The following is an 11,694-nucleotide window of genomic DNA, read 5'->3' as shown; positions in this document are numbered from 1 at the left end:
GACAACGCATGGCATACTACATGAACATCCATAATAAACGCATAATAGACGTAGTATCGCATCATTGTGAGCAATTTATTATCTCCTACCAAACACATTACAAAATGGTGTAGCGGAGAGGAAAATAGGACCTTGTTAGATATGGTTCACTCGATGATGAATTACGCTTCTTACTAAACTCATTTTAGGGTTTCGCAATGGAGATTGCGGTATATATACTCAATTGTGTTCCTCCAAGAGTGTTGCAAGAAACACCTCTGGAGTTGTGGAACGGTGTAAAGCTAGTTTACGTCACTTCCGCATTTGGGGTTGCCCTGTAATGTGCTTGAGGCTAATCCCAAGAAGTTGGAACCACGATCAAGTTATAATTATGAGATCTGGAAAATGGACATCAAGACAGCTTTTTGAATGGCAATCTTGAAGAGACCATTTATATGGTGCAACTCGAGGGATTCATAGCCCAAGGTTAAGAGCAAAAGGTTTGGAAACTAAATCAGTACATTTATGGACTGAAAAGACGTCTCGATCTTGGGACATACGGTTTGATACTGCAATCAAGTCGTATGACTTTGACCAAAACGTTGATGAACGTTGTGTCTACAAGAAGATCATCAAATGCTTCAGTAGTCTTCTTAGTGTTGTACGTAGACGATATCCTACTCATTGGGAATGATGTAGGTCTATTGACTGTAGTTAAGAACTGACTAGCGACCCAATTCCAAATGAAAGATTTTAGGAGAAGGCTTAGTTTTCTAGATAATATAGATCAATTGGGATCATAAGACAAAGTGCTAGCCACTGTCTCAGGCATCGTACATTGACAAAATGTTACTCAGTACTCGATGCAGGATTCCAAAGGGGCCTACTGCTATTCAGTATGGAGTTACTTTATCTACGGACATGTGTCCCTAAGATGCCTCCAGGAGGTTGAGGAGATGAGACAGATCAGTCTCTAACTAGGCCATTTTAATGTTGCTGACCCGTTTTATGAGGCTCTCACGGCTATAGTGTTTGAGGGTCTCAACGGAGCATAGGTCTACAAGATCACCTACGGCTGGATTAGGGCAACTGGGAGATTTTCTTGTACTAGGCTTTTATGCCTTAGTTTATTGTTTTGTACTAGGTTTTTGTACACCCACTTCGCTTTAGGACAAGTGGGAATTATTGGGGTTGATGCTCTAAAGTCTCGTGTTCCTGTAGTTTGTAAAAGCTCCCTTAAGGGCTGATTCTGGGGCTTGAACGATGTGGTGCCACATACCTTCTCTTGGCCCGAGAGGTGTTCACACATAGTTGGACTATGTTGTATTGTTCATTAAAGGAATCAATGGTACTTAAGGAATGAGATGTAACTACAGGGGCAAAATGATAATTTGACCCAGCTATACTTACGAGCATCTGTGAAGGGTCATCGTACTCATGATTGGTTGTATCCCATGGACACAGAAATATATCTATGGTAAGAAAAGTTCAGTTGTTGGTCTTTAATGAAATGCCTGACAGTTAATGGATGGTGGATCTCGTGGTTAAAGAGTTTAGTCAGCTATTCACGGACCGTTGGGGCTTCGAACCACAGGTCCATTAGGTCCTCTGGGTAGCTTGGATAAAGTTAAGAACCAGTATTTGGGTTAATTTGAAATGTTCAAATTGACAAGAGGAAGTTCAATTATATATGATCTAATTGGACTGGTTAATTATATATGATATAATGGGCTAAATGTATGAGATACATTATTTTGGAGGAAATTAGATATAAATATGGTTTATATCAAATAGAGGAGAAAATACTGTAGTAGATATGTGATATCAAACTATAGGATAAAAATATAATATGATTATGTTTATTAATTAATTAGTTTGTTAATTATATGATAATTAATCCAAAATTCACGTTCGGACGTGGGTTAGTGGTGCAGAGTCGGTTATTGTAACCGATGAATTAAAATGAAAATAGTTTTCATTTTGTTCAATCGCCCAAAAGAATTCGCAAGAGCGCGCGTAGGTGAAAAGAGAACGATCGCTTAAAGAATCGAGAGCCTATACGATAGTTGCCTCGCGCCTAAACGATCGCACGATATTTCCTACACAATATCGGATAACTTCTCTAAACGATCGTATAATTGCGAATTTTGTTAAAAGATCGTATACCTTTTCCTAAATGATCGTTCAGTAAATCCTACACGATCGTGTAGCTTCTCCTAAACGATAAGCATTCTGCTATGCGATAGCGTCTTTTTTCCTCTCATTTGCTTATCGCCTACACGATTCGTGTTTCCTCCTTCCTCTACCGAATTCACCAAAGACCACGCTTTGGGTTCTCACTCCGAGAATACCCGGGGATTTTTACTAGTGGTGTCATCCCCACGGCATTCGTGTTCGTGCGGTTAACGCTGATGCTAGGCGTTAGTAGATCGTGTGGAGGGTTTCGCTGCATTGAGTTCCAAAGTGTCAAAGACTGTCTTCAACTGGTATGGAACTCTCTCCCTTGTTATTTATCTTCTTCTTAGCATGCCGATAATGAGTGTTTGTTTGCATAACTATATGTTGAATGTATACTATTGTATTTCGGTCACTGTGAGATCGGAGTGATCCGAACGTGCTCACGGAACTCTTCGGTAAGAGATCCTTCACGAACAACCAGTAACCGGGGATGACACCACCACGCGAAGCCCTTGGTATTCTCGGATGACAATCCAAAGGGTGGACTTTGATGGAATTGGTAGAGGGGAGGAGGAAAAAGTGAGCGTGTAAAACGAACAAGCAAGCAGGAGAAAGGGATGACTATCGTATGGTTGGGTGCTTGTCATTTAGGTTGGGGTACACAATGTTTGTAGGTTTAACTAAGCAATCATCTATCAAATGGTAAGCGATTGTTTAGGTCTGCTTGGCACGCTAAGCAATCGTATAGAAAACGTAAGCAATCATTTAGAAATCGCTAGCAATCGTTTAGTACACAAGTGTGCGATCATTTAGGGAAATGGACACATCGTATAGGCTCTCAACGCTAAGCGATCGTATAGATTCACACCGTGAGCGAATTTTCTTGCGTCTCTTATAAAATGAAAACAATTTTCATTTTATTCTTCATTTACAAGAACTGAATTCGAACTTCTCACTTTCACACGATTCCAGATAAATACTCAGCCAATTATCTCATAACCGCCTAATTAATTAAATAATAAATATAATCATATTATATTCCTAACCTATAGTTTGATATCATATATCTACTATAGTGTTTTCTCCTCTATTTGATATAAATCATATTTCTATCCAATTTCCTCCAAAATAATGTATCTCATACATTTAGTCAATTATATCATATATAATTAACTAGTTCAATTATATCATATATAATTAACTAGTTCAATTATATCATATATAATTAACTAGTTCAATTATATCATATATAATCGAACTCCCTCTTGTCACTTTAAACATTTCAAACTGACCCAAAAACTGATTCTCAAATTTATCGAAGCTACCAAGGGGACCTTATGGACCTATGGCTCGAAGCTCTAATGGTACGTGAATAGTTGACTAAACTCTTTAGCCACGAGATCCACCATCTGTTAACTGCCAAGCATTCTACTAAAGACCAACAGCTGAACTCTTCTTATCATAGATATATTTCTTTGTCCATCGGATATAACCAATCATGAGTATTCACAGATGTTCATAAATACAGCTGGGCCAATCTAATGTTTTGCCCCTATAGTTACATCTCATTTCTTAAGTACCACTAACTCCTCTAATGAACAATGCAACATAGTCTAACTATGTGAGAAAACCTTTCGAGCCAAGAGAAGGTGTGTGGCGCCACATCGTTCAAGCCTTGAAATCAGCCCTTAAGGGAGCTATCTATCTACTTACCCCTGCTTCGGGGAAAGAGTGAATTCCATCTTGTGTAGCTGAGTTCCCAGCTCCCAAATTAGACGAATCCCCAAAGTGGCAAGTTTGAGTCAACGACCTGGCCACTTACACCCATGCAAATCAAAGGACCGCCCTCAATGGCAAGAGTTCCCAACTCACTCAGGATTGAGGTCATGTTACCTATGGTCATCTTAGTGAAGTGAAGTCTCTATCATGAACGGTGTTATATAACTTGACATTAATACTTCATCGTCAGGTCTTATACAAACTCTTTGTATAGGATGCCCTCGCTCGCATGTCCCATACACAAATGATCAGGATCAGACCATCTGTGACAAGTTACAACACTTGCAATGATTTCACAAAGCGGGTCGCATCCGTAGCATTTCCAGGATAAGGTTTCCCTCCTATATCCATATACTACAAACCATTTTGGTTATCACTTAAGACACGATCCACTTGTATGTCACCACATACATGCTTAAGTTACATACAAACAACCAGGGATTTTATGTTTATTGGTTTGCGGTCAAGCAAATAAAACATACAACTGAGTAAAATCAAGATGTGAAGCACTTTTTAAATAAGAACCTAAATCCAATAAACCCCTTGTACACCTCCAAATGGATTGTTGGTCGTTTCTGATTTTACTTCTGGTTCGTGGACTCTTGACCTTTCAGATTGATTTTTTCAAATTGTGGGGCTTTAGAAGGTTGGGCGTTTGGATAATGTTTTCTCCATATTAATTTTAAAAAAGAATTTTAAATATTTATTTTATTGCCAACATGAGCATAGCTCTAGAGGCATAAATTTGTACTATTAAACTTGAGAACAGAAATTTCATCCCTCAACCTTACATGTTGTTCCAAAAAAATTAAATAACTTTTAACATTTTTCTAATTGTTATAACTCTCAGTTTGACCAATTAACATGTTTTTATTTGTCCTAAAAACAAGTTTTAAATTGTAATTTCAATCATACATCTTTGGTTGGATACTCATTTTATGGTCTGTTTGGTTGACAATATGGAAATAGAAATTTAAAAAAATTCAATGAAAACAAAAGTATATTTCATGTTTTCAGATATGTGTTTGGTAACACAATTTGAATTTCAATTTCAATTTAAACAAGTGTTCAAAATGTGTTTGATAATATATTTATGAATCATAAAATTAATTATAGTTACTCACTAAATATATATATTAAAAATTATATATCCAACGGAATCTGGTTTACTTCATTTTAATGTATGAATTTTAAAATAGAATGATATAGCATTAAATTACATGTAAAAGGTAAAATAAAATGAAATGTACCACTATAGTAGTAAAAACTTTTCAATGTTATTTGATATTTGTGAAGGAAAAAAAATGTCTTAACTGTTGGGAGCATGGGTGAATCATCCAAGACAAAAGCACATGCCAGCATCAAAGAGTCTTTTGCATTGGGAGCATACCTCCATTAGTACTTTAATATTATGCTTTGGAAATCGTTTTAACCATGGTTAAAATTTCAAATATCACCCTTAAAATGTATATTTACTGTTACACATTTTTAAAAAACTTTATACTATCACTTAATTATGTTAGTTGGTTCTTGATGTCATCACCTAATCTTATTTTCGCATGACATCAATGATAAATTTATAACTTTGGAAAGAACGTAATTTGTAATATGGAAAAATTTGTACAATAATATGATATATTACCACACAAGATTTGATGTTTAGGTCAGAAAGTGTAACTATATAGCAAATAAAGAGTTTGAGAATTATAATGGACTTACTTCTTTTGAAGTCATACTAATGCATTTGTAATAAAACTCTGACCTAGAGCATTCATCTAGGGTTTTTGAGCTACCTTCAGCATACACGACCTCATCCTTGACTTAGGAAGTTGGTTTGTGCTTTTTATGCAAACTTGAGGCGTAAATAGACTATAGAACGCTCCATTTATCAAACGAGGAAGGTCAACCTCAACCTCAGCTATGGTTGAGGCCTAGCAAGAGAGTTTAGGTCTGATCCAAACTCCTCTCTTTCCATGCTTAATTTCGTCATTTTATTGATCATATAGTTGGCAAACTCCATAAAATCACCCATACACATTGGCAAAATTAACTTTTTAGCCAATAGTTATCTTACTAGGGAAAAAATACAATAGAGATTAAATAATTTGTTTGTGAGTTTTTTTCTTACGATAATTTGTTTGTGAGTTTAAGTGAAGGATAACTTTTTTTTTTTTTTTTTTTTACTTATTTTGAACTTTTTTAGGTTTAAATTGTAGTTGGATCTTTTAAACTTTTAAGTTCATTCTATTTGTTTTAAACTTTATAAATGTTTATTTTGGTTGTTTAAATCCCCTTATTTTAGTTATTGAAAAAAAAATTGTAAACTATTAAGGGATATTTAGATTACATATATTTCATTTCATATATATATATATAGTATTATAATATTATAATTGATCTGAAATTTAAATATTTGATATAATTAATGTCTGTATTTGGCTTGCTCGAAGTTCAATAAATATGTTTGATTTATCAATTTTGAATAAAGAAACTAAAACTAAATAATTGTTTATTCAAATATAAGAGAACAAGTAATATAGTCATAACTAAATCTAATTATTTAATATATTGTTGTATTGATTAATTATTTAATCACTAAAAATATCAATAAATGAATATTTTTTTTAATTAAACATAATTTAAATTATTTTATTTAATTAATAAATTAATTAGAATATTAATAATTGATAATAAAATTTTATATTAAATAGTTAAGATAACATAAAATATTAATGTTAAATGTATTAGTTGAAATTTATTAAGTCTAAATAATATATGATATTTTATAAATAAGTAATAGTATTAGTAATGATTAATTGATATTAATTTATTAATTAATTAGATTCTATCCATCTCCCTAGTATAAGAATCCCACAAGCATGGAGGATACTAAAAATCCATGTCAAATGAGTTTTAAAGTTCTCTAACTAATAATATTTTGGAATTTAAAAAAGTGAAATTTTTTCAAACAAACAAGGATATTAAGGGTTTGTTTGGTCGAGAATCTGAAAACATAAATTTGAAAACAATGGGTTAAATGAAAACAAAGTTTTATTTCATGTTTTAAGATATGTGTTTAAATTCAAAAATTGAATTCTAATCTAAACAATTGTAAACTATTTGTAGTTACCCACTAAATATTACTTGACAATAAATTATTGTTAATTTATTTATGAACATGTTTTACGTTAAAAAAATTGTATAACTATTGTTTTGTAATATTATATAATTTATAGAAAAAATAAAAAAATTTGGTCTCCATGATTTGGAATAAGTTAAGATTTAAGTCTTATAGTTTATAATTATACCCTATAGTTTAATAAAAACTTCATAATAAATAGTCCCTATCGTAGGGGCTACTTAAGAGAATTTAACGAACCATATGGACTTAAAAAACATAAGAACTAAATTCTAAATTTTAAAATCATATAGACTAACTTTTAATTTTATCCAAACCATAAAGACCAAACTTAAAATTTAACCTAATTTAACTTATAATACATTACATAATTACATATTTTAATTTTTTTAAAAAAAGTCAAATTGAATTTATAACATGACATATTATATTTATAAATATTTTTATCTTTATTTGATATAATTATGCATTTTAAATTTTAAAATTCAAATTTTGGATTAAAAAAATTATTTTTAGAATTTGCACTATTTGGATAAAAGGATTCAAAAATAGTTTTCAGTTGTCTGCTAAACATATATTTGCTGAAATCATTAAATTTAAAAATATAGAATAGAATCTAGATGATGAACCAAATAGGTATATGTCTGAAATTTCATGATAATATTTGTGAATGACCTAAGAGAATTTTAGTTAAACCTTCATTTTGGGTCAAAATATTTATTAGTTGACCACTAACAAGTTACAACAACCCGCAATTAAATTGTTTTTCACATTATTTTTTATATTATTAAAATGACAATTAAAAGCCAAAAAGTAAATGGCCATTTAATTTTAACATCCCATTATTATTTTGAAGATAACTTGTTTTTTCTTTAAATGGCGAGAAAAATCTATTCGCCGCAGACGAAAAATTAAAAAATAAAACAAATAAAACAAAAATAAATAGAATAATGGTCAAAAGTTCTGGAAAGATCCCACACACCGTTTCGATTAGATCATAAACTACAACAAAAAATTCGAGAAACCAATGTGGACCCCACGCTATCACATTTACAATTCCAATATTTCGACACAACACACCGACGCTTTCATCAATTATATAAATTATAATTACAAATACTTTTTTTTTTTTTTTTTTTACCTCACCCAACTAGTGAGGATAAGATATAACATTTTCAAACAATAAAATAAAATATAGCATAAATAACTGAGTATAAAAATACTCAACTCTAACTCAAATCTAATTCAAATTTGTCAAATTTTAACTTTCAACATTATTGAAATATTGATATAGTATGATTTTGTAACTTAATAAGTTTAAATTTTTTGGGTTCTTTAGTTTAGTTGTATAGAGAATTTTCTAGGATACACAATCTTTATTTTCTGTTAAGATTTTTCTTTCAAAATAATTGTTTGTTATTGTTAGACTCTGTATCATGCGCTAAAGAGATGTTGAATTTTTATAGAATAATTTTTCATAAAAATTAAGATATATAATCACACTCCAAATTTAATTGAACTCTTATCTTAAATTAGTAGTTAGAAATTTTAGTGTAGCTTGTTAAACATAATCACTAAAGTCAAAATGAAATAAAATAACTGAACATTAAAAAAAAATTGTAAAATAAACAGCTCATTCTCCAAACCAAACCAGCAGCCAGCGGGCCCCACCACTACACACACTCTCTCTCTACAAAGGTGTATCCAGAAAATACTAATAAATTCAAAATTAAATTATATAAAAAAAAAAGTACCAAAAAATTAAAAATAAACTAAAAAGAAGAGACTGCTGATAGAGTAAAATGACGATTTAGTACAAGAAAAGAGAGGAAATCATAGTGGTAGCAATGGCGGCGACAACGACGATAACGGAACCTTTCACGTGGACGGCTGAGCTTCCCGGAGTACTGGTTTGTGCCTCGGCGGTGGGTGCATTGGCCGGCGAACCTTCCGGTGTTTCGGACGGAGGAGCAGGTGGTGACGCGGCGAACGGAGATGGAGCCTTCGCGCTAGGGCTTGGACTCGGAGCCAGAGACGGTGTCGGTGAAGGCGAACTCACAGGCTCTGGTGCTGGTGCCGGAGAAGGAGACTTTCCAAACAACTCCGAAGGGAGCAACAGACTATCGACGCTGAAAATAGCGAGAGGAGTCGCGTCGAGGACTGTATCGGCGATTCTGGAGGGTCCGATTCCGGTGTGTAGAGTAACCGCATCTCCGGCCGTAGTCGTGGTAATGTCGAACTTTCCGGCGCTGCCAGTAGCCAGAGTGTCGATCGGATCCTTAGTCGTCTTCAAAGCTCCGATCGGAGTGTAACCGGGCAGAGCATGGTATAGAAGAAGCGAAACAACTTCAGCATTAGTAAGTTTACTCAGATCTGGAACTCCATCGGCTTTAAACGCTTCGTCGTTCGGCGCAAATATAGTCAATCCTTTCTCGACCGCCGATTCATAGGTCTTAATCACACCATTAGAAACAATCAGCGACGCAAACGTCTTACATCCAGCTTTCTCAAGAGCAGCCGTAATGTTAACATCGGAAGCCGACGGAGCCGGTGCCGTCAAAATCCCCGACGCTACAATCGGCGCACTGATCTCAATAACCGAAATGTTGTACGGAATACTCACAACTGACTTCGTGTAGCTGGATTCGAGTTTAGATCCAGGCGCGGCAGAGCCGAATGCGACCTTACCGCCCTGGAGATCGGTAATGTTGACGAAACCTAGATTTCCAGGCGCATGGCCGGTGGTCTGGTAAAGCGTAGTGGAGAGAGTGGTTCCGTTGGAGATCTTGTGGAGTTTCGCCGGATCGTAGTAGTCCAAGACGATGTGGAGACTGAGGAGGTTTTTGATAACGGAGAGAGGATGTTTGGCGACGACGGGGGAGAGAGCGCCATTGGAGACGACAAGGACGGTGATGGTCTGACGGCTGTTGATTTCGTCGGCGAGTCTGGTTTGCTGCAAGTAGTTGCTGAAATCACTATACTCAGGGTAGTCTTTGAGCATGTCGGTGATATTGTGGGCGGAGACGATGGCGGCTGCGGTGGCGAAGGCGAGGAAGAGGAGAAGGGATTTGGAAGCCGCCATGGGAGAGGAGAGAGGAGAAACAGAGAGGAGGATGAAGAGTGTGGGTTTAGAGAGGGGAGAAGGGTAATAAAAGAGAGAGTGGTTAAGTTAGTTAACTAGGGTTAAGGGGGCAGGTAACTAGAGTTAGGGGTATTTTGGGGAATATGAGAAAAGAGAGAGAGTGTGCTTTTGGACACAGCTGGAAATAACAAAAGTGGTTTATGTGCTTGGCGTATGGCACAGAGGTGGCTTCTTGCTTTCTCTTACTTTAGACGAAATTACGCTTTTGTCCCTGAGATTACTACTTGCATGAGGAGAATTATTAAAATGGTTTTTTTTGGAGCAACGGTCACATTACTAACGGTAAACTGAGAAGAACGTTGAAGTTTGTTGTTATTTGTGGGAATTTTTCTTTTTCATTATGAATAATTTTAAAAATTTTGTATTTTGTTCCAGATGCTTTACTTATTAATTAACTACTTAAATATATAACAACATTTCTAAAGAATGGTAAATATAAGAAAATTTATAAATTTCGTTGTCAAAATTTAGTTTACACTGCAAATGTTTTTTTTTTGGGGGGGGGGGAAGAAATAATCCAGAATAGGTCTGGAGACGATTTCAAAAATCAAGAGTTAACCTCAAAATTTGAATAATGTATGGGAACACAATTAAAAGTTTAAAACATAGGTCCAAAGGTTATATGCATTTTATATAATGTAATGGAGGGCAAAATAGGAAATTGAAGATGGAAGGTTGTTTTTGGAGAAGAAGTGAGAGGCTGTGTCCCGTGGAAGGGTAGTTGAATGAATGGGATCCCTTCTGCTTTTTCTCTTTTTATTTTATATATTTATGTATATAATTATTTTCAATATTCATCTTAATATTTTATAAAGAATAATTTCCACCCATTTCATGCACTTATGACTTATGGGACACTCAAATGTGTCACTTACATCATGACCCCTCTTCTATGGTTGGGATAATTCTCCAACTTTATATATATATATATAATTGATTATCTCAAAAAAAACTCAAAATTTGTTGATGAAATAATAATGTTACATTAAATGAAAATTTCATTAATGAAACGATATGATATGATATTAAAACGAAATTTATGTTTTATTCTATTTTAGTTTTTAAGATTTTGTGGTTATTCAAACATTTTGTACCATACACAAAAAAGTCATATACATTTGTGTCTTTAAATTGATTCGTAAAAAAGTAATATAAATAGGTATTTGTTCATTTACTCGATAAATTAGCTAAGGCCTACCTCAAAGAGGCTCTATGGGAGGCTTGTTGTGACTACTTCCATCGTGGGATCGACCTGACCTAAGGCATATGCATAAGGTGAGGCAAAACAAAAATTGAATGGACTTGTTCACCTTCCTTCATGACCTATGATTAGGTTATCGACGGACTTGGATTTACATATACAACAAATGAAACCTTTTCCTCAAGATCAAATCTATTCATCAAAAAATTTGTAAGACATGCTCTTGTTCTTTGTGCAAAAGGTTGTAGAAACAAAGCTCCATAATATTTGAAATTG

At 34.1% G+C, this 11,694-nt stretch overlaps 1 protein-coding gene across 1 annotated transcript; it reads right to left on the bottom strand.

The window, feature by feature from the left end:
* Positions 1-8,776: 8,776 nt before the first annotated feature.
* On the bottom strand, positions 8,777-10,208 carry LOC120068300 (fasciclin-like arabinogalactan protein 10). The gene has a single exon (XM_039020021.1). The coding sequence runs from the start codon at positions 10,155-10,157 to the stop codon at positions 8,886-8,888; it is 1,272 nt and encodes a 423-aa protein (XP_038875949.1). The 5' UTR covers positions 10,158-10,208; the 3' UTR covers positions 8,777-8,885.
* Between the last annotated feature and the right edge of the window lie 1,486 nt (positions 10,209-11,694).

Source organism: Benincasa hispida, chromosome 12, assembly GCF_009727055.1.
Source record: "Benincasa hispida cultivar B227 chromosome 12, ASM972705v1, whole genome shotgun sequence".
Classification (NCBI taxonomy): Eukaryota; Viridiplantae; Streptophyta; class Magnoliopsida; order Cucurbitales; family Cucurbitaceae; genus Benincasa; species Benincasa hispida.
This window is presented reverse-complemented; position numbering and strand designations above follow the sequence as displayed.